The sequence below is a fragment of the Cebus imitator genome, unplaced genomic scaffold (genome assembly GCF_001604975.1).
Source record: "Cebus imitator isolate Cc_AM_T3 unplaced genomic scaffold, Cebus_imitator-1.0 Scaffold52, whole genome shotgun sequence".
Classification (NCBI taxonomy): domain Eukaryota; kingdom Metazoa; phylum Chordata; class Mammalia; order Primates; family Cebidae; genus Cebus; species Cebus imitator.
In genome coordinates this window covers 2,804,090-2,827,652 of record NW_016107367.1, presented here as the reverse complement: position 1 = coordinate 2,827,652, position 23,563 = coordinate 2,804,090, and the positions used below count along the sequence as shown (strand labels likewise).

The 23,563-nt window shown below is 55.7% G+C and overlaps 1 protein-coding gene across 6 annotated transcripts in view; it reads right to left on the bottom strand.

Annotated features, from left to right (window-relative positions):
* The window catches only part of BEGAIN (brain enriched guanylate kinase associated), a 49,413-nt gene extending 36,018 nt beyond the window's left edge, over positions 1-13,395 (bottom strand). For 3 of the 6 annotated variants that reach the window (XM_037738310.1, XM_017528114.2, XM_017528117.2), the window contains exon 1: positions 13,215-13,395. In XM_037738310.1, coding sequence (XP_037594238.1) covers positions 13,215-13,256 — 42 coding nt within the window. In that variant the 5' untranslated portion in view covers positions 13,257-13,395. The remainder of the gene's footprint in view (positions 1-13,214) is intronic. The other 3 variants (XM_037738308.1, XM_037738313.1, XM_037738314.1) reach the window with 1 other exon arrangement.
* Between the last annotated feature and the right edge of the window lie 10,168 nt (positions 13,396-23,563).

Genomic DNA, 23,563 nt, shown 5'->3' with positions numbered 1-23,563 from the left:
GGGGCAGGTGAGTGGGGGGCTGCTGGAGGAGGGGCAGGTGAGTCCTGTGGGGCCGCTGGAGGAGCAGCCCTGAGGCTATGCCTGCTGAGTTTGGGAAGCATCGCAGGTGGAAAGGAGCTGCTGGAGTGCGGCCCCATGGGCCCTCATCAGGACCTTGGCTTCTGCCAGGAGAGGACGGGAACCCCTGGAAGGAGGTGTGTCCTTCGCACTGAAGTTCGGAGAGGGGCAAGTGCAGGCCCAGGGCATCCAGCCAGGCCCACAGCCCGGGGTAGAGCTGGGAGGGATTCTCGGATTCCCAGACAGTCTGGAAGCGGATATGGAAGGAAGAGAAGCCCCGAAGTGACAGAAGCATTGTGATGTGAGCAGCTGGAGGCAGGCGGGGGAACATGGGGAACTCAAATCTGGAGGTGTCCCTTGGCCACCCCAGGGGAGACACCAAGGGCTAGGAAATGGGCTTGGAGTTCAGGGGAGGCTCCAGGAGATGTGAGCCTGGGAGTGGTCAGATCAGAGGGGACACAGCTGCAGCACTGGGAGGCCGCCGGCACAGCCGTGGTGGAAGGGGACAGGGGCTGGGACAGAGCCGGGGACTCTGCCACTGTCAGGGGTTAGGAGGCGAGCAGGAGCGGCCAGGGAGACTGGGAAGAGGTGAGTGGGAGGTGGGAGGAGAGTCTGCAGTGGGGACAGGGTGGTCATGCGGGGGCTGTCTGAAGGAGGAGAGTGGGGTCTCAGTGTACGGGCTGACCCACAGGTAGGACAAGGACACTCCCAAGGGCCTCCCCAGAGCATTTGTGTGCACTCTCTTGGCCATATCTGATCAATGGGAGAGCGGAGAGCGCTTGCCCAAGGTTACTCAGCAAGTTGCCTTGGCTTGGGGCTGTCCCCAGATGGGCGAAGAATGTCCTTCCCCTGGGGAGCCCGGGGCACCTGGCCTCGGCTGCAGAGGTGACCCTGTCCCACCTGTGATCTGAGCCCTGGGTCTTGTCTAGGCTCCGTGTGACTTCACACAGGGCCTCCCTTTTCCCAGCTGTGTCTCAGCGCCGCCGCCGGGCTAGGCTGGGGACTGCGAACTGGCCTCCTGGAGCTAAATCTGAACCACCAGCATGTTGTATTTGGCCTGCACGAGGGTTTTTTTTTTTTTTTTTTAAACATTTGAGCCAACATTTAAAAATTGGGAGTTTACATTTTAAAATTCGTATTTTTGGCTTCTACTGAAAATTTTGGAAGATCTGGCAGCGTCAGCCCACATTCCCACATGGCAACAGTCGGGGGCTGGGAAGCAGCTGCCCCCTCTCCGGGCACCTTGGGGGTCCCCCATTCATGAGAGGCACCATCCACATCTGAGCTTTGCTTATCATCGGGAGGCTGACGCCAGGGGGGCAGAGTGACTTATTCAAGGTCACTCAGCTGGAAAGCCTCTCGGATAGGATCCAACTGCAGCCTTGGGGACTGGCATTGGGGGTACTGTCATGACCCCACCCAGGGGACCCCACCCAGGGCCATGCCCCTGGCCCCTGTGCCTCCTGCTCCTTCTTGACTTTTGTTCTCAAAGACTGGATTGAGTCATTCACACTATAGTATAAATGAGGCTCAGTCCCAAGTCTGTGATAACTGGGGGTCCCAGAGACCTTCTAGAGTAGCCTCTTGTTTGCTGAGCAATGAAGAGGAGGAACAGGGACTCACCTATGGCCTCTCAGCCAGGCAGGACAGCACAGGACAGGCCTGAAACCCAGGGCCCTCCTGGGTGGCAGTGTCCTCCCAGAGTGGTTCACGTCAGAGCCCCAGGCATTGTCTCTCAAGAAAGGGCTTACGGGCAGGCAACTGCAGCCAGGGATCTGCCTCGCTTCCCCAGAGCTTCCCTCTCCGGAAAGCATTCTGGGGACACAGGCTTGTCCAGGCCCGGAAGGGTGGAGGGGTAGAGGCACACAGTGGGTATCGGATCGACAGGCAACCCCTGTGGGGGGCTGGCATCCCCGTTTTTACTGCCACCGTCATCCCGGCGGCCGAATCCCTACCTTGTGCCAGGGTCCTTCCCCAGGTATCTCTAATGTCCCCATGGAGACACCAGGGGGAGTGTGACTTGAGCCAGGGCACAGCCCAACCAGGCCTCTGCTGGCCCCTCAGTGCCCGGTCCATAGAGTAAGCCTGACCCTAGGGTCACTGTCACAGGCTTACTGTGTTTGATTTGAGGCTGGAGCTGGGGGGCTCAGGGTTGGTGCCCACCATGAGATATGATCCTGTGGGGTCTGGTGGAGAAAGGTAGGGGGCAGCAGGAGTTAGGCCTGGAGACGGGGGCCTCCAAGGCCAGGCATGGTCCAGCCCCTCCTGCCAGGGCTGCTGCCCACCTCCCGCTCCAAGGAGTCAAGCTGGGCTCCAAGGTAGGGCCACCTGGCCAAGCCCCAGGGTGCAGCCTTGCCCCGAACACACTGTTGGGCCCCAACATGCCCCGAGGCCCTGTGCAGCTTGGTGGCCCCGAGAGATATGTGCGAGAAGCCCTGTGGAATCCTCCGGGGCCTGGGAGGTGCCAGGACTCCTCTAGGGCCCAGCAGTCCCCAGGGCAGAGTCCTCTGCGTGGTAAGTGGGGCCCAGAGCAGCAGAGAAGCGGGGCTCCCAGCTCACCACCCTCTGGAGGAGCAGGCGAGGACGCAATGCTTATTAGGTGCCTGTGGTAATGACTGACTTTCACTGCCAGGGAAACTGAGGCACAATGAGGTTGGATGACCTGTCCAGAGTCACACAGAAAACCACTGACCCTTGAGATGCACTTCCCAGAGCTGCCCTGCCCTAGCTGGCCACGCAGACCTACGGGGAAAGGGCTGGCAAGGCTTCAAGTCACCAGAACGTCCCACCAACCAGACTGTGGCTGGCCATCCCTGGACAGAGAAGGCCACCTGAGGGCCAGCAGCATGCACAGAGGTGGAGGGCAAACTGCCTGGGTCCAACCCGCTCCTCCGCCTCCCTTCTCCGTGCACAGGTGACGTGACGGTGGCACCATTCTCCTGGGGTTGCGCCCAGGCTGGGGGTCAGAAGCAGAGGACACAAGTCAATGCTCAGCGAGTATCCGCCCCCCGCCACCGGGATTTGTCTTCAGAACAGACCCTCTCCCGGCAGGAAAGCCTTCCTGGAAGGCTATGGGTTGACATCACACAAAACCAGCCCATGGCCTCTGCCTCCATCCTGTGTCGGGAGAAGGTGGAACTGGGGCACGAGCCACATCCCGGGCAGCCCAGGAGGACCCTCCCTGGCCCAGGGGACACAGATGGTGCAGGACATGGAAGGTCAGCACCAAGGTATGGGTGCCAGCCCCTGGGTGAGGTCCCCCTGCCCAGCGCTCTGTACAGCTCTGTCCCTGGCGCAGCCAAGGGAATCTCACCACACCTCTGCCCGTCCACCTGTCCATCTGTCTGACGCCAGGGCGCACGTGTGGATGGGGTTCAAAGAACGAGCTCTCAGCCCAAGCCCGGACTCCCTGTGTCACCGGGGGCAAGTGGCAGCCCCTCACAACCTCAGTTTCCAACTCCATATAATGGGGGCATCTATGAAGGCTCCCCGACTCGCCCGACAGGCCTGTGGGACAGCCTGCCTCTTGTGGGGCGGTCTCAGGTTCAAGGATGGCCACAGGAAAGGATAGCCACAGGAAAGACCGAGACGAACCGCCAAGGCTCTGCCGCAGCAGGGAACGGATTATTACTGCTGTCGTCATTACTGTTCACTCATGCATTCTATACAGAAACAGTCTGCCTGCCCCAAAGCCAGAAATTTCACCTTAGAGATTCATTCCTTTGGCTCTTAAGGTCTTTCCTGCTACAGATATTATAAAAGGGTGTGAGGAGGGAACTCAGAGCAGGTCAGCCAGGACCTGTGGGGAAGCAGCATGTGGGGAGGGAAGAGACCTCTGGGGTTGAGACTCACCCGACCTGGAGGCCTCCAAGGGGAGGCAGCTCGGCCTCCGTGCTTGCCACTGCCCAAGCAAGGCCCTCTGGTTTCCACAGTCTGGCCTGGCCCCACTCTGCCTGTAGCCTCAGCGGCTGCCTCCAAAGAAAGCTGGGGGCTCAGGGCTGGTGCCTTCTCCCCTGGGGCTGCTGCTCCTTCAAGGGCCTCCTGGGCCAGGCCTGGGCCTCGATCGACTGCAGAGGGCTCTGGGCTTCGGCCTCTGGGCACCCTGAAGGCCTCCAGGGTCCCAGGGTCCAGAACCCGCACAGTGACCTCATCCAGGAACCTGGAGAAGGGCAGTCTGGCCTCCCGCCGGCGGCCCAGGCGTGCGAGGGAGCCCGTGAGAGCCCTGCTGCCTGTGTTCAGGGACTCCGGGGAGGACGGTTGGGCAGGTGACACCCGGGCCGTCTCCTGGCTGGGCCGAGCTGCCCAGCTGGGGTGAGATGCTTTGCCCTCGGGGTTCCGACCTGGCCTGGGGCTTGGCGTGTGGCTTCGAAAGTCCTGTCTGTGCACTTCCTTGATGGGAGCCTCCACCCTGGGCTCCAGGAGGGAGCCGTAGCTGTCCTGCCTGGGACAGGCAGGGTTGGGGCCCCGGGCCTGGGAGCTGGCCCCCGAGAGCATCCTCCTGAGTCAGTCCAAGGTGCGTGCTCCCCAAGAGTGCCGTGACCCACTCCTCTCCTCCCATGGGACCGGGATCCCTGTGCCCTCTTGGGGCTGTGCCTCCCGTCCTCACAGGCCAGGGCAACCAGCCAGATGCCCGCCTGCCCATTGATCCAGCGGCAGGGCCTTATGGCTCCTACCCCCAAATTGATTATCACTAAATGGGAGCTGAGCTCCAGGGCTTGGAAAGTGCTAGAGAGGGGAAGGTCGTGTCCTGGGCTCTGCCTGGGGAGGCAGCCTGCCCTGAGTGAGCTCCCATGGTGCACAGGGCCCTGGGCTGGGCCTCCCCTCTCCTGCTGTCACATCTCTTCTGCCAGGTGTGGTGCAGGGTGCGGGGCACAGAGGGCAGGCAGTGGATGGATGGCCATGATGGCCACCATGACAGTGTGAGCACTGGGCCCGAAGCAGGGCAAACAGGAACTGCAGCAAACAGAAGTGGGTGGTAGAGACCGTGGGTGGCCCACTGTCCTCCCATGCATCCTTATTACAGAGCCTTTATTTTCTTTTGGGATACAGGATAGTCAGCTAAAAGACCACCTTTCCCAGGTTCCTATACAGCCAGGCCATCAGGTGGCCAAAGAACTATAAACAGAAGTTGCCAGTGGCAGAGCTATGCAAAAGAGATCAGACAGCCGGCCTGTGTCCTTTTTCCACTCCCTATCCTCCTGCTTCCTCTGTAGAACGTGGAAGTGATGGCTGGAGCTGTGGCAGCCATTTTGCACTATGAGAAAAACTTGTGGCAGAAGCCATATATAAAAGATGGAGGAGCAGAAGGACAAAAGGAATCCTGATCTCTGATGACCACTGAATCATCACACCAGCCCTGCATCATTTGTCTCTGGTACCTCCTTTTTTTTTGAGATGGATTTCCCTCTTCTTGCTAGGCTGGAATGCAGTGGCATGATCATGGCTCACTGCAACTTCTGCCTCCCAGGTTCAAGTGATTCTCCTGCCTCAGCCTCCAAAGTAGCTGGGACTACAGGCTCGTGCCACCTTGCCCAATGAATTTTTGTATTTTTAGTAGAGACAGGGTTTCACCATGTTGGTCAGGCTAGTCTGGAACTCCTGACCTCAGGTGATCTGCACACCCTCAGCCTCCCAAAGTGCTGGGATACCAGGCATGAGCTACCACTCCTGGCTTGCCTCTGATACTTCTTTAACTTGAAAGAAATATAACTCTTTGCCTTCTTTAAGCTGTGGCTAGTTCATCTCTGTTGGTAGCTGCTATGCGCAATTCTCCAGTGATGTACAGGAGATAGGGTGAGAAAAAGCAGGTGCCAACGCTAAGAGCAAGAGCCTTTGGCACATAGAAGCCTGGGCTGTAGTGAGGTGGGAGTGGGGTGGGGCAGATAAACTCAGAGAAGGGCCAGAACCAGGCCTGGACCCTCCATCCTCTGTGTGAAGGGAAAAACGCATGCCCAGTGTGCCCTCTGCAGAGATCCTTCCTAGGATGCAGCTTTGTGGGCACTAGAGTGAAAGGAAGCCTTGCTAGGGGCGGCAGGTGGCAGCCCGGGTCATGGCTGGCCAGCTGGTGGGCATTATCACCATCCCCGGCCTGGCCTCTGGAGCTGCTTCAACTGAGGCCGAGGCCCTGTGCGGCATGCCATGGCTGCCCGCCTGGCCCTATCTGGATGCCTCCCTCAGGTGCTGGGGACCCCTGCTTTTCTGGGCTCAGCCAGCCACCTCTCTGAATGCCCAAGGCACCAGACAGAGTCTGCAAAACTAGTGCATGACCTCACCATGGCCTCAGCCACCCAAGACAGGAAGGGGGGGCTGCTTCGACTCTTTCCTCCCCTCTTCCCTGTCCCCAGCCCTGGCCACCAGGCCCTGGCGGTTCAGCCCTTCTCAGGCCTGGGTACCTCCCCGCATCCTCACCATCAGTTTGCTGGCACCAGATACCACCACGGATACCTGTGATCGTCCCTTCCTGCAGCTCCTGACTCCATGCTGATCCAGTCCATCGCATCCCACAAACACGGCCCGCAGGACCTTTTAAAACCGCAGACCAGGCTGGGCATGGTGGCTCACGCCTATAATCCCAGCACTTTGGGAGCCCCATGAGGGCAGATCTCCTGAGGTCAGGAGTTCGAGACTAGCCTGATCAACATGGTGACGCCCCGTCTCTACCAAAAATACAACAATTAGCCGGGTGTGGTGGCACCTGCCCGTAGTCCTAGCTACTTGGGAGGCTGAAGCAGAAGAATCGCTTGAACCCTGGAGGCAGAGGTTGCAGTGAGCCGAGATCGCACCACTGTATTCCAGCCTGGGCGACAGAGCAAGACTCCATCTCAAAAAAAAAAAAAAAATTCATACATAAATAAAAAATAAATAAAACCATAGGCCAGGAGACTAGACAATGTCACACCTCCATACACACTGCAAGGCCCCGACAATTGCTGGTGTCTTCTCTCCCTGCGACCCTCCCACCCCGTGCTCCCCACTGCTAAGGAAAGTCTCTCAGGTTCCTGAATGTGCTAAGCTCTATCTGACCTCAGGGCCTTTGCACTTGCTTTCCCTCTGCCAGAAACACTAACACTCTCTCCCTTCCCCTCCTTCCCATCATCTAATTCCCAGCTAACCTTCAGGGTCCCAGTTTCACAGCCTGTCCCCCTCTGTCCCTCGGATTAGATCAAGTAGCCCTGCGGCAGCCCCTTACAGCCCTGGCCCCCAACTGTATTTAAGGTGTTTGCAATTATTTATTATCTGTGTGTGCCCCCACTAGAATGTAAGTTCCACTCTATCCCAGCTCTCTGCCTAGGGCCTGGCACATAGTAGGTGCTCAATACGTAGTTCTTGAATAAATGGCATAGCAGGTTCAGGCTGTCAGTTCACAAACATCCCCAGCCTGGTGTGGGCCTACTCTGACTGGACACAGGATGGAAATATAGGGAAGGGGTCTCGGGCTCTTGGGATGCCGTGGTGTCCTCCTCCCGCCCCGTAGTCCCCGACAAATTGCCCCTCTATGCCTGGACAGCGCTTCCCCAGCAGCAGTCATCCAGCCCCTGCCCTATCACTAGCGGGAAAGAGACTTGGAGGCTGGCAGATCCAAGTTCAAATCCCTTCTCAACACTCCAACAGATCCATGGGCAAGCCACATCCCTCCTCACCTGTCAGGTGGGCATGAGGCAGTACTCAGCCCCCGGCAGTGCTGGGAAGGGGCTTCAGCGAGGGACTCCAGGACTCATTAGCACCGGGGCTCTAATTTGTCCATTTCACTAGCATGCATGGTCGCAGGAGCGTGCTGGGGGCCCTGGCCTACCAATCCTCTGAGCTGCTTCCAGAGTTAGGCCGCATCAGACAAGTTTCCATTGTCATAACAACCTGCCGGCTCTTAGGCGCCCGGGCCCTAGGCTCTGAGGATGCTGCCGGCTGCCGAGGGCTCGCGGCTTGGGCCTGCTCACTTACCAGCAGCCTGACGACCTCTCCTGGCACCGCAGCCCCTGTCTCCTGACTCATCTTAATCCTGCTTCCCAAGCCCCTCCCCTGTGCCAAGCTCCGTGCTGTGCATGCGTCATCACCCCAAATCCCTACCTGCCCCTGTGCGGCAGGATGGCCAGAGGCTCTATTTTCTGCTAAAAGGAGCAGAGTCCCAGAAAGGTGCAGTGACTCCTTGGAGGTCACATGGTTCAGGCATGGCAGGCCCAGGACGGAACCCCAAAGATCAGGCATTCACCCCTGCTTCCTATCCAGGATGCCCAAGCCCCTCCTGCTGCCTGCCACACACTGCCCCCATGGTCGGAAAGCCGGCCCCTGCCAGCTCCGAGAGAAGGGGCACGAGGCTGCCCACAGCCTGCTGGGACTGGAGCAGGAAGACCAGGCCACGGGAGGTCGGAGGACCCTGCCGTGTGAGCAGGCATGCCGGAATCTGCTCGCGTCATTCTTACCGCAGGCCTGCAAGCTAGGAGCAGCTACACCGCTTCACAGAGGAGGAAACTGGGCTCCGAGGGGTCTCGGGTAAACCCCCATGGCATGGGCATGTGCCAGGGGCTGCGGTGTAGGCCATTTGGGGTGCAGTCACCTTCGCTAACCCTCTCCTTGTCCCAGCACAGAAGTTTCTATTATTATGCCCCTTTTGCAGATGAGGACACTGAGGCTCTGGAAATCTGCACACGTGTGCTCCTAACTACCTGCCCCGCTGTCCGGTGGGTTTTCCACGCTGGCCTGAGAGTCCCCAGGGGAAGCCACAGTCTCGCTGTCCCCTGCACCATGCGCAGGCTGTGCTGTCAGCACAGGAATTCTGCCCCAGCTCCCCTTCCTCAGATAGGACATGGACACAGCTAGCCGGGCCTTTCAGGGAGCCCCCTTGGGCAAGGATGCCGCTGCGGGACCCCGGCTGGCCGCTGACCGTTAGAAGAGGCCTCACTGCTGCTCCCTCGTTTCCTGAGCATGTCTTCCAGGGCAGCACGGGACTGGAAAGGCCAAATGGCTGTTAGGCTGTTAGTTTGGACTGGCTTTTCTCCCACTGAGCACTGAAGGTGGGGTTAGGTCTCCGTGTCTGATCAGCCCCCTCCCGGCCCTGTGGCCTGCCTAGTATACTGTCTCTGAAGCAAAGGGATGTGGGATCTGTGAGCAAGACACTGGTCCCTGGGAAATCAAGGCATAAGTGGCCTGAAGCCCCACCCGTTCAACCACCCATCCTCCACCAACCATCTGTGACCCATTTACAGGTGCCGTCCATGCACCAACACAACCTGCTACGTCTGAGTCCGTCGCCCGGTGACAGGGACTCACCTGTCCACTTGTCCCCTGACTCCTGTCTCCACCCGTCGCCTGCCCATCTCTCCCTGTGTCTGTCCATACTTCTGTTACTTTTGCCTCCTACCCATGCAACTATCCACTGATTTGTATCCATCTGTGCACTGATCCGCCTTCCCAGGCCTCCATCCACGCATCCATCAATACACCCTCATCCCCTATGCAGGTACTCTTCCAGTGTTCATTCATTTCTCCATCCACCATGTACCGACATGTACTCAGGTATTCACCCACTCATCCCAGCATCCGCACTGCCTGTATCCAGTTACATATCCATCTCTTCATCCACCCATCCCAGCATCCGGGCACTACCTGTATCCATCCCTTCATCCATCCATCTGTCCATCCATCCATCCAAAGATCCTTCCATCCATTCATCTACCAATCTTGTCTTGTGTATCAGAAGTCTCCCTCCCTCCGCCCACATATCAAACATCCATTGATATTTTGTCTATAAATCCAGTCCTTTATCCACATCAACTTTTCCGTGCGTCCACCCATCCATCACTATCTTGCTGCTACACCCGTCGGCCGTCAGCCTCTCCTCAAATCCATCAATCCTGCAGCTTTTTTTTTTTTGAGATGGAGTCTTACTCTATTGCCCAGGGGCTGGAGTGCAGTGGCATGATCTTGGGTCACTGCCATCTCACCTCTGCCTCCTGAGTTCAAGCAATTCTCCTGTCTCACCCTCCCAAGTAGCCGGGACTACAGGCGCATGCTACCACGCCCAGTGAATTTTTTTTTTATTTTTAGTAGAGAAGTGGTTTTACCATATTGGTCAGGCTAGCCTCAAACTCCTGAACTCAGGTGATCCACTCACCTTGGCCTTCCAAAGTGTTGGGGTTACAGGCGTGAGCCACCATGCCCACCCTATCCCTCTAGCTTTATACCCATCCATCCACCACTCCATCCTCCAGTGCTTCCCTTCCATCCAGCAGTATCCGCCCATACGTCCCCTTCAGCATGCCCGCGTTGCTTCTCCACCTCACGCACCTCTTAATCCCAGCATGCACTCACTGCGGGATGACCAGCTTTCCATGTCTGGCTTCCCCAGGCAAGGCCCAGGCCTGACCCATCTTCACCCCCGACCTGGGTTCAGGCCTTGCTGATTCAACCAATGACTGCAATTCTCCTGCTTGGCTCAGCGCTGGGCCCTGGCTGATCCCCCCCAGGCAGACCCCAGAGGCTGCTGTACTGTCCTCCAGACTTATGGCCCGCTGAGGCAGGGCCACTTCTGAGTTCTCTTCCTGGCCAGAGGGCCGGAGAAGAGCCCCAGTAGCTCCTGACTCCTGCAACACTGGCCAGGGTCCATTTCTCCCAGCAGACTGTGGACTCATGGAGGGCAAGGTCAGTGGCAGACTCACCTAAGTGACCCCTATGAGCAGTGAAGAGTGGGTGCTTAGGGAGAGCATGTTAGGTGAGTGTAGAATTAATTCACTCATTCATTCATTCATTCCTATAATGATTAAAGCAATAGAGACACCTCTGGCCAGCTTCTCCCACCACAGGCTACAATCTGGTACCTGCTCTCAGGCCACAGAAGTCACTCCCCGACCGTAATGGGCCTTGCTGATACCGAGCTTCTGATACAGATAAGTTTCTGATACAGAGCCCTAGAGAGGAGACAGTGACTTAGCAGCAGAGGGGGAACCGGAACCCAGGGCTGCAGACCTCCGTCCAGACCTCTCCACCAGGCTAGGGACCAGCTCTGCGACAGGAGGCGGAGCCAGGAGACAACCCTGCGGGGCGACTCTAGACCAACATGGCATGTCCCAGGGTGCACCCTCTGATCTTCCCTGGGCATCCTTACCTCCCTTGAGGAGAAGCCCCGCCACCCCTCCCCCATGGCCTTGCCCTTGGCTGCCACACGTCAGCAGGACACTGCCTCTCTAAGTCTTGAGACTTAAACCCTCTACAGTCTCCCCATCACCTTCAGGCCTTCGGCCAGGCTCCTGTAACATGCCTTGACCTCCTCATCTGTTCAGCAACTTCGCAGTCCTTTGGCCCCACCTCCTGGGACCCTGGGAAATGATTTGTGGACTGTCTCCAATAGCCATGGACTCATGGGCTGTGGCCATTCCCATCCATCCAACCATCCATCCATCCATCCAACCATCTGCTCTTCAGCACCAGGAAGTGCCTGCAGGAGTAGGGAAGCGCCTTCAAAGTGTTGCCGTGGAGATGATGCGTGGCAATGCTGATCCAGGGCCCAGCACATAGCAGGCGTTCCATAAATGGCAGCTATGTGGGCCAGACCCTGTGCCCAAGTCTTGGGAGAATGGATGGAAGATCATCCAGAATGCTTCGGACTCACTTCCTCTCCGCGGCCCTGGGCTCTGACAGATGTCCTCCCACCCCACCCCAGCCCATGGAAAACTCGTCCTCCAGGCGGAGGTTCCAGGCAGCCCTCCCCTCCCCACTCTGCTCCCAGGTGCGAACAGCTCCAGGTTTTGACGACAAGCGGAACGCCGAGCCTAGGAATCTATAAATATGAGACAAAAGCTGGGGAGGGCCCTCCGCGGCAGCGCAGCCGCTCATCGACCCGAGCCCGCATGCTGAGCCGGGCAGACCCGCATCTGCCACCATGCTTGCTTTTCCAAGCCGCCCTGATTATAGTGAAAGTCGCGAAAATTAAGGGTTTGCAGGATGCTGCCAGGGCCCTCGCCGCCGCCTCCCTGCCCTTCGTGTCACAGATACCAGGCAGAGCCACCCCCAACGGCCAGTTGCCCCAGCTGGCAGGACCAAGACCAGCCTGGCAGGGCTACACACCACAGCTCATTAGGGGCCTTCGCCCACATTACTGGTGGGAGCCTGGCCCTAGGAGTGGTGGGGGTCTCTGCTGCTCCTGGCAGGCGGCGAAATGGGGCCCAGAGAAGGCAAAGGAATTGTCCATGGCATCCAGAGAGCCAGGACATTGGGGCCTCAGACGGAGCCTGGCCGTCGAGACCCCGCCCACCCCATGACTCCGGGGCTGGACCCCCAGGCTGCACTGGCGGCAGACATTGGCCATGCGCACTCATCAGGCCCCGCTTGCGGGTGCCCACTCTGCTCCCATTCTGCCTGCTCAGGAGACTCCAGCGTGTCGCCCACGCTGTTCCTGCCCTGAAGAAACCACACTGGGGATGGGGTGGGGCACAGACGAGGAAGGAAACACCTCCAAGCCAAGCAGGAAGCGGAAACGCTGGGGCAGAAATTCCCATCCCACGTGCTGGGGCTCAGGGAGCGTGAGCGCGCCGGCTGAGCCGCCCTGGGCGAGGCCCTGGCCTCAGTTTCCTCGCCTGTAAAGGGGCAGGATGATAGTACCTGCCGCGAGGTACTGAAGGGGACGGCGGTGTCCGAGGCTAGTGCGCGCCCACGCGCTGCAAACGCTCAAGGAGGCGGCCCCGGGTCCAGCCTCCTTCCGGCTGCCGGGCCTTTCTCCGGCCTCCCGAGCTGGGGCCGGCCCTGCCCCCTGACGCAGGCGGGACCGGGCCTGCCCGCACCCTCGCCACCCACCCCGGACAGCGCCGGGTCCCCTGACCTCCGGCCGCGCCCTGGGTCCCCCGTCCCTCCCTTCCTCCCGCCTCAGGGGCGCGCGTGTCGGGGCGCAAGGACCCCGCGATTGGACCCGGGCGCTTCGGCCGGCGCGCAGAGGCCAGGCGTCCCCGCCCCACTCGAGGGTACCCCCTCCCTAGGGGACCCGCCCGGCTCCTCCCGGGCCAGCGAAGCCGCCATGGCGGGGGCGCGGTGCGTAGGGGAACAGGGCGGGGGCCCGGCCACCTCCCGCGCCGAGCAGGGACCGCCCCAGGCGTGGGTGGCGCCCGCCCCGCCTCCGCGCCCGCGCCCGCGCCCGCGCCCGCGCCCTGCCCTCCCGGCTCGCAGGTACTCACCGCTCGGCGCAGCCGGCCGGGCCGGCGACCGCCTGTCCACATGGTCCCGGGGTAGCCGCGCCGCTCGCCGCAGCCGCCGCGCTCCGGTCCCGCCGCCGCCGCCCCCTCCCCTCCCCTCCGAGGCGGAGCGCGCCGGGAGCCGGCGCGGCCGGGGCTCCCCCACCCCGCCCGGCTTCCCGCAGGGAGCGCCCGCCCCCCGCCCCCAGCCCGGCTCCCCGCCAGACCCGGCCCCGCGCAGCCGCGGCTGAGCAGGCGCTTCCCCCCCGCAGCGCCGGGACGGGGCGCACGTGGTGGGCGCGGGACCGGACCGGGGCGCTGGGGTGCAGCGTGCGCGGGGGCCAGGCGAGGAATGGTGGCGGGGCAGGGAATGAATGAACCCGCGCGTGCATGAATGGCGGAGCGCATGAATGAATGAGTGCTGTAGATCGTGCGGGAGGAATGAATAAATGAGGGAACTAATGCATGGGCACCACGGCGAGTGAGGGAGTGAATGGGCCCCTAAGCCCAGAGGCTGTCAGTAACCACCTGCCCAACCTTTTCATCGTCCACTCAATCCGTCAACATTTATTAGACGCCTACTGTGTACCAACCAGCGCTGCTATAGACCCCAGGGGTGTACAGCAGCGAGGGAAAGCAAGTTCCTGCCCTCGCAGAGTCACAGTTTATAGATGAGGAAACCCTGGCTCCCAAGGGTGCCGCCTGGCCAAGCGGCCCCTTTCCCGCCTCTGCTCTGCCCTGGCCCCCAGTCGGTGGCTTCCAGGGCCTGCCTTCTCCCCAGGGAGCTCTCAGGAAGGGAAGGTGGCTTCAGGAGGACCAGTGTGCCCCCGCCTCTCCTCCTAGCCTAAAGCATCCCACCGACCTGCCCAGGTAGAGCCAGGCTGGCTCAGTCCTGCCCTGGAAAAGGTGCTCTCTCCTCCCGAAGGCATCGGGCCCAAGCCAGGCTGGAGCTTCTTTAGAAGCAGGCAAGGTGCAGTCCTGAGGGTACCAGCTGCATGAGCGTCTTCCATCCCAGCCAGCCCGGCAGCTGCCAGCGTGGGAACCTGGGGAGGAGCGCTGGCAGCCAGGGAGGGTCTTGCATGGTGAAAACAGAGCTCACAAAGCCTGTGTGCTTCGCTCATGTCCTCCTTCGGGACCTGTGGGCTCATGGTTCACACACACTTAGATCATTTCCAAATACATGGCAGATTAGAAGATGTTGCCAATGAGTACTTTGTATATATATATTTTTTTAATTGTGGAAAAACATGCAAAACATACAATTCACCATTTTAAGCACTTTTAAAGTGTACAGTTCAGGGCATAAGGCCCACTGCTGTGCTGCCGTCACCGCCATCCTTGTATGCTGTATGCTTTGCAGTTTCTACGCGCTCTCATTGGGGAGTAGGTTGCTACCTTCAGGCAGTGTCAGTGCTGAGAAAAGGCACCGATAGCAGGGAAAGAGAGAGAACCCAGAAAAAAAAGGAGGCAAGGAAAAGAACCCGCCGCTGACTGGAGCCATGTAGTGTCAAGCAAAATCCTGTCTGTGCTCCTTCTCAGGCCCCAGGGACATGATTGGGTAACAATGGACAGAGGGAGGTGCCTGCAGGTGCAGCCACAGTCAAGACAAGATGGGAGTCGGCCGCGCAGGGTGGGGCTCTCGCGGTCATTTGAGTGCGGACTGACTGTCCAAACCCAGTCACTGGTGTGCACCGCGGGATCCGCCTCTTTGCTCAGGAGGCCTTAGTTTCCCCAGCAGGAGTAGGGACAGGCTCCCTGACCTCCGAGCTGGCCTCTCAGGTTCTGACACTGTTCAGGCAGCACACAGTAGTGGAGGCAGCCAGTGAGAGGTACTGGGGGCCCAGCCTGCCAGCTCCAGTGTCCCTTCCCTCCCCAGTCCCCCAGGGCACAAAGACTATTGGGGGATGTGGAACCTGGGGTGCAGGCAGGGCTCTGCCTACATTGCCTCCTTCTGGGCTGCAGCCCTTCCCCAGAGGCTGGTCCTGCTCAGATGGTGCCAGAATGTTCACCGCCCGCCCTGGCACTGCTGCTGCCAACGCCACAGATGGCTGGGGAGGCGGGGGAGGGGCGGGCGGGGTGGGGGCGGCTCCTGCTTCAGCGCCAGCAGCTTGCAGGCTTCAGCTCGGTCCTGCCTGGGAAGGCCCCAGGAGAGCCCCTCCCCCATGCCGCACCCACCTCCTGTCCCCACCCTCCCTGCCCTCTCTTCCAGCCTTCCCACTCCAGCCCCTCATGCTGGAAAGGAGAGGAAGCAGGCATTGGCTGTGTGTCTGGGAGCATCCCTGCAATGCCCCTGGGGGGGAAGTAGTACCAGCCCCCTTTTGCAGATGGGGAAGCTACAGTCAGAGCAGCAAGGCCTGGGACATCAGGCAGGCTTCCTGGAGGAGGTGAGGTTTCAGCTGGGGGTGGGAAGAAGGGAGGAAAATGGCAGGACTGGGAGACGACGCTCTGGGGCTGTGACGGACACTCTCCCCAGGTCCCTGCCCTCATTCAGACCTCTGAGGACCACTCTATTTGACATCACCGCTCCCATGGCTCAATCCCGTTGCCCTGTTTTGTTTTCTGTGTGTCTCTTACTGCATTCTTACCCTGGGGTGTGTGGTCCTCTACCGTGGTGGGAGGTGTAAGGGTCATTGCTGAGTTTAGAATGAGGAAACTGAGACCAGCATAAGGAAATTAAATGCCAATTTATTTAACTCCCAGGCGAGGTTCCATGGTCCTGGAGAAAGGGGCCAGGGAAGTTGCGCCAACTTCCCGGTGCGTGGGGTTTTTATGGCTAGGAGGAATGAGCAACAGCTGGGTGCTCTGATCCACTCCAGGGGAGCGGGATTGAGACGGGGCGGGCCGCTATTGGTTGGCGGGTTTTTGGGCAGGTTTTCCGGTGGGAGAGCCCCAAGGGACCTTGCATCAGCTGGAGCCTTCCATGGGAGCCATGCGGCAGAGCTAGGTGCCAAGTGCAGAGCCCTGTGCCGGGTGCAGAGGTGGGTGTGTCCAACCCCCTAGGGAGGCAACCGGCCTTACAGGACGCAGGGCAGGAAGTGGCACCACATTGGGTATTATGGTTAAATGTGCCAAAGAATGGATGGATCGGCCGGGCGCAGTGGCTCATGCCTATAATCCCAGCACTGTGGGAGGCCAAGGTGGGCAGATGACCTCAGTGGCTGAGGTCAGGGATGGCCGCAAGCCCGGCTGCCTGGAGGCCGGGCACCAACTCCTGCTGTGCTCGCCTGGCACTGCCCTGAGCGACGTGGATGGGAGGTGGAGACCAAGGCAGTGTGGAGGTGGGATGCTGGCCCGAAAGATGGCAGCTGAGGGTGCCCGGAGCCCGGCAGACCCCCACAACCCCATTCCCAGCTGAGGGGCTCCGTCCTCCTCCTGGGGAGTCCCCATGGTCTCCTGCCTGCCCCTGTCTCTGACACCTGCCTGTGTCTGTTACAGTGCCCTCTCACCCCGAAACTCCCCTGCTCAAGAACCTGCCGTGGTTCTCAGCTGCCTGCCTGCTGCATCCTATCCAGGCACTCAAGGCCTTCCATGGGCTCACTGGTGTCTCTGAGGTGACTCATCCTCTTGGCGGATGCTGAGGCTCTGCTGCCCCCTCATTCCCCTTGCGGGCTGCCCTCCACCCACCCTGTCTACCTACAGGCACGATCACACAGCCTCCTTTCCCCTTGTCCCTGATCAAGACAGGAGACAACATTCCCACAAAAAAAGAGGCTCCATCGGGTGCAGCGTAATCCTAGCAGTTTGAGTAGCCGAGGTGGGAGGATCACTTGAGCCCAGGAGTTCAAGACCAGCCTGAGCAACATAGGGAGATGCCATCTCTACAAAAAGTAAAAATTAAAAAAAAATTAGCTTGGCATGGTGGCACGTGCCTGTGGTCCCAGCTACTGAGGAGGCTGAGGTGGGAGGATCACTTGAGCCTGGGAGGTCAAGGCTTCAGTGAATTGTGATTTCACACTGTGCTCTCGCCTGGGTGACAGAGCAAAACCCTGTCCTTAAAAAGAAAAGGAAGAAAAAAAGAGGCTGTTGTGATCCTGGGCCCCTGGAATGGTGGTGGGGGAGGGGCTGGTCTGTGCAACCCCATCTCTGTCCAGGACACCATTTCTTGGCTCCGAAGACACACCTGTCTTCACCACTCCATCCTTTAATGCCCCCACATGCGCTTCTCCCAGCCTAATGGTGGCCCCTCGAGGGTGTGCCCACGTCTGCTGCTCTTCTGGCTCCTAGCCAGGACAGTGCCAGTCAAGGCATGGGTGACCCATATGTTCCCCAGATGTCCACATGGCACTGGTCAGACCTCCTGCCAGGGCCCCAGGAAACCTGGGGTCTGACCCTGCCTGCCCACCACTGCCCTGGGCAAGGCATTCTCCTCTCTGGGCTCAGTTTCCTTGTCTCTTCACCTGTGGACTGGTAACACACCCCAGCTGAGGTCCACTTCTCACATGACTGTTCAGAAAATCTTCCCTGTCAGCAGGGGATGAGGGGACAAACAAGAGGCTTGTCCAGGAGGCATTTGCAGTTTTGGTGCTGGGGGCAAATAACTGTTAGACCCTGAGGCTGGGGCATCCTTTGTGCCCAGCACGGAGCTCCTCATAAAGGGACGCAAGGTGGCGGCAGGGTTTCGGCTGTGGGATGCCCCAGGCTGCCCTCGTTGGAAATGGGCTGCAGAGGCGGCCGCCAATTTGCCTCGCTCCACTGGGCAGGAAAATTATTTCTGCCTCTTCCTCTGTGTTCCAGCCGCTTCTAGTGCCTGCAAGGGATCCAGGGGCCGCGCAGCTCGTGGAACTGTGGCTGCGGCCATCCTCAAAGGCACAGTGTGGACAGGGATGTCCCGCTCCAGCCAGGACTGGGGGCCGGAGGCAGGAGCTGTCCTGGCCCAGGCCTGTGGACCGAGTCTTCTTTCACTAACATCTCTGGCCACCTTCCGGCCTTCTCAGGGTGACAGGGCTCTTCCCAGCCGCCCCCATCCCACGTTCACCTTGCTTTGGGCTCTGTGCTGGTGACCCCCATACCAGGCCGGTGTGTTCCCTCTGGGCTCCACACATGGAAAGTGAGGGCCAGGAAGGAGAAGTCCATGGAGCAGCTTCATGTGGCCCCAGAGCCGTTTATGCACCTTCGTGGGTCCAGCTGTCGCAGCGCGGGACCTGGGGGTAAGTGTGCACCACGGCACGGGGACTGCGGTTTGAACTGGGTCTGCTGTCGCAACAGGAAGGCAGAGGCCGGACAGGCCCCCATTGTCCCTCTGACCCCAGAGCCTGGGGAGGGGCAGGTGCCCCCCCTCCATACAGGCTCCTTCCTCACCAACGGAACCCCCTGTAAGCCACTAGTGGAGGAATGCGGCCAGCCACAGGCTGCGTTTCCCAGCCACCCTTGCAGCCAGGCACCGCCAGCGCTGAGTGGAGGAAGTCATTGAAAGAGACTCTTTCGTTTTTTTTTTAACAGCTTTATGGAGGCATAATTGACTTACAGTAAACTGCTCATGGTTAAAGGACATTATCGGATAAGCTTTGACGTGCACGCTCTTGAAACCATCACCACCATCAAGATAACGGGTGTTTCTATCAATGGCAAATATTTCCTGACATCGCCTGGTAAACCACCCCTCCCTCCGCCCCTGTTCCTAGGTAATCACTGACCTGCCTTCTGTCACTAGAGATTAGTTTGCATTTTTCTGGACTTTTCTATCAGTGGCATCCTACAGTGTGTCCTTTTTCTGGGGAGGTAGTGTGCTTCCTTCCACTCCGAATCATGATTTTTGAGATTCCCTCATGTTGTAGCGTGTATCCATAGCTCATTCCTTTTTATCTTTGACTGACAGTCCACCATATGAACATGCTATAATTTGTTTAGCCATTCATCTACTAATGGATATTAGGGATTTTTCCAGTTTGGGGTTGTTATAAACAGATTCTCTGAACATTTGTGTACAGGTCTTTGTGTGAAGACATATTGTTTTAATTTCTTTTGGATAAATACCTCAGAGTGGAGTGGTTGGGTTACACGGGAGATGTTAAGTCTAACTTGTTAAGAAACTGCCAGACTGTGCAAAGTGATCACACCGTTTTATATTCCACCAGCAGAGTATGAGAGATTCAGTTACTCCACATCCTTGCCGAAACGGTCTGTCTTGTTAATTTTAGCCGTTCTGATAGGTGTGTAGTGGCAGCTCACTGTGATTTTAATTCTAATTTTCTTAGTGACAGATGATGCTAAAAAGCTACTGTAGTGAACTCTCTGTTCAAATATTTTGCCCATTTCTTTCTTTCTTTTTTCTGAGTCAGAGTCTCACTCTGTCGCCCAGGCTGGAGTGCAGTGGCCAATGTCAGCTTACTGCAACCTCTGCCTTCCAAGTTCAAGCAATTCTTCCTGCCTCAGTCTCCTGAGTAGCTAGGATTACAGGCGCCAGCCACCACATCCAGCTAATTTTTGTATTTTCAGTAGGGATGGGGTTTCACCACATTGGCCAGGCTGGTCTCAAACTCCTGACCTCTGGTGATCTGCCAGCCCCCGCCTCCCAAAGCGCTGGGATTACAGGTGTGAGCCACCGTGCGCGGCCTGCCCATGTCTTCATTGGGTTGTTTGTGTTACTGTGATTCAGTTGCAAGTGTTCTTCATCTATTCTGGATTTAAGTTCTTTGTCAGATAAGTGTTTGATAACCTACAGATTGCATTTGGCAGGCTTCCAAATTAAGTGCCATGGTAAGTCTTATGATTCATGGCTTACATTCTGCTCCTGAGTAAAGAATCTTATCGTGAGTCCTTCAAACTGTTGACCTACCAATTAATACGTAACCTTCGGACACTAATAAGGACACTGATTTTTCTAAATCACGGAGTTTTGCTGATTTATTTCTGAATCATGAAGTTTTACTGATTGTCTTACATGTAGAACGTGTTAGCCTGTATGTTGTCATCTGTAGCCAATGATTGTAACTTCTGTATAAATATAGCCACCAGTGGAAAAGGATGAGGGCTCACACCGTGATCCCGGCACTCTGGGAAGCTAAGGCAGGCAGATGGCTTTAGCCCAGGAGTTCAAGACCAGTCCGAGCAACATGGTGAGACCCTGTGCCTACAAAACAATATAAAAATTAGCTAAGCGTGCTAGGGCACAGCTGTAGTCCCAGCTACTCAGAAGGCTGAGGTGGAAGGACCCCTTGAGCCTGGGAGGCGAAGCTGAGATTGTGCCACTGCACTCCAGCAACAGAGCAAGACTGTCTCAAAAAACCAAAAAAGGCCAACTTTAATATAAAGAGCGCTCCTTCCTGCTGCCACATTTCTCACAAAAGCATTCCAACTAGTAACAGACCTTGGAATGTGCCCAGCTCTGTTGGTGAGTCTTCCCGGGTTGAGCCTTACGTTTGGATTCCAGCAAGCCTTGATCAAATTCTTTCTGCCTCAGCAGCCTTAATTTCAGTTGACGTGTTTTATAAATATTCTGTCCCAGCCTTTGACTTGCCTTTTAATTTTCTTAAAAGTGACTTTCAAAGAGGAAAACAAGGCTTTAGTTTTGTGAAAGTCCCCTTCATTGATTTTTCTTCTCTAGTTCGTGTTTACTGCGTTAAGGCATCTTTCCTCACCAACTGTTTGTTGCTAGTGTACAGAAGTCAGCGGACCCTGTAACTGGCAATCTTGTGAGTCCTCTATATTAGTACCAGTAGTTTTTTGCAAATTCCTTAGAAATCTTTACACCTTCTTTGCACATCTTTACCATGTCGTCTTCGTGCAAGGACACTCGTATTTCTTGCGTTGCAATCTGAAATGACTTTCATCTTGATTTGTTTTGTTTTTCTTGCCCTATTGCATATCTGGGGCCTCCAGTGCAATATTGAACAGAAGCAGTGAGGGCATGCATCCTCGTCTTCTTCCCTGTCTTAGAAAGCAAGCTGTGGACCCTTTACTATTAAGTTTAACGTACCACTAAGCTGTTAAACTTCTCTTAGATGCCCTTTATCAGGCTGAGAACGTTTCTTTTTTCTTTTCTTTTTTTTTTCTTTGAGACAGGGTCTTACCCCGATGCCCAGGCTGGAATGCAGTGGTGTGATCTCGGATCACTGCAGCCTCGACCTCTGGGGCTCAGGTGATTCTCACACCTCAGCCTCCTGAGTAGCTGGGACTACGGGTGCCTCAGAAAAACCCAGGTTAATTTTTTTTTTTAATATCGTGATGGGGGTCTTGCTATGTTGCCCAGGCCGGTCTCGAACCCCTGGGCTTAAGACCACCCACCTTGGCCTCCGAAAGTGTTGGGATTACAGGTGTGAGCCACCGTGCCCAGCTGAGAAGATTTCTGTATGCTCTTAGTTTACTGAGTCTTTGTTAGAAATGGAAGTTGAAGTTTATAAAAAATGTTTTTTGTATCTACCGAGATGATCCTGTGTTTTTCTTTTTAGCCTGTTAATATTCTGAATTATACTGATTAATTTTCAAATGTTAAACCAATCTCGTATTGCTGAGATAAACCCCGTTTTGACATAACGTCATTCTCTTTATATTTTGTTGGGTTCACTTTGCAAATATTTTGTTAAGAATTAGTGCGTCGATTTCATGAGAAATATTGGTCTGCAGCCTTCTTCTCCTGTGACGCTGTTTTCCAGTTTTGGCATCAGGATAACGTTAGCCTCAGAAAATGAGGCGAAAAGTTCTCTTCACTTTTATCTTTGGGAAGAGTTTCTGTAGAATGGGTACTATATCTATCTTCCTTAAGTGCTTTGGTAGAATTTTCCAGAAAAGCCATCTGGGTCTGGAATTTTCTTTGTGAAAGCTTCTTGAACTACAAATGCACTTTCTTTAACAAATTGTGTGGCTATTCAGAGATCTATTAATTCTTGACAGAGCCTCAGTGGTTTGCATGCTTCAGAGATTTTCCAGTTCATCTGGGTTGTCAAATTTGTTGGCAAACAATTGTTCAGAATATTCATTTGTTATCCTTTTAATGTCTGTGAGTTCCATCATGATGGCTCTCCTACCCGACGTTAGTAATATGTGTTTTCTCTCTTTTTCTCCTGATCAATCTGGCCAGAGTTTTAGTCATTTTATTGATTTCTTAAAGAAGCAGCTTTTGTTTTTATTAATTTTTCTGGTGTTTTAATGTTTTCCATTTCACTAATTTTTGTTCTTATCTTTTTCATTTCCTTTCTTCTGCTTAATTTGTATTTTTCTAGTTTCTTAAGGTAAAAGCTGAGGTTACTGATTTGAGACTTTCTTCTTTATAACAAGCATTTCATACCCTAACTCCCCTCGAACCATTGCCTTAGCTGCATTTTTATATGCTGTCTTTTCACTGCATTCAACTTAAAACATGTACTAATTTCCATGTGATTTCTTCTGGAACTCATGGATTACTTAGCAGTTTGTTGTTTAGTGTCCAAAGGTTTGGTGATTTTCTTGGCATCTTTCTGTTGTTGATTTCTAGTTTAATTCCATTATGGTCAGAAAATATATTTGGTAGGATTTCAGTTCTTTAAAAAATCACTGAGACTTGTTCATTGCCCAAAGTGCATTTTATTTTGTTAAATAATTTGTGTTCTCTGAAAAAGAGTGTGTATTCTGCTGTTGTTAGGTGGTGTGTTGCATAAACGTCAAGCTCATTGTTAGGGTTTTCAGATCTTCTACATCCTTACTGATTTTCTGTCTGCTTCTGTCAATTACTGAGAAAGTAGTATTGAAGTCTCCAATTACAGTTGTGTATTTGTTAATTTCTCTTTGTAGTTCTGTTGGTTTTTGTATCACACATTAAGTGCACAAACATTTAAGATTATTATGAACTTGTTCAATAGTTGACCTAATCATTACAAAACTACCCACTTTATTCCTGGTAATGTTCTTTTCTCTTAAATCTATTTTGCCTGATATTAGTCTGATAATAGACACCCCAGCTTTCTTTCAATTAGCTTTAATGTAGTTAATCTTTTTCTGTGTATTTTACTGTTTGTCTGTCTGTGCCTCCATACTTATGTGTAATAGGTTTCATGAATGTATGGTGGGTTTTTTGCAGGTACTATGTAATTGGGTCTTGGTTTTTCTTCTGTTTGATAAACTCTGCCTTATAATTGGTGAATTTGTTATTTTATATTTTGTTTTATTTTTATATTTATTTATTTATTTTTTTAGATGGAGTCTCACTCTGTTGTCCAGGCTGGAGTGCAGTGGCGCGATCTTGGCTTACTGCAACCTCCACCTCCTGGGTTCAAGTAATTCTCCTGCCTCAGCCTCCCAAGTAGCTGGGATTACAGGCACCTGCCACCAAACCTGACTAATTTTTGTATTTTTAGTAGAGATGGGATTTCACCATGTTGGCCAGGCTGGTCTTGAACTCCTGACCTCATAATCCAGACCGCCTAGGCCACCCAAAGTGC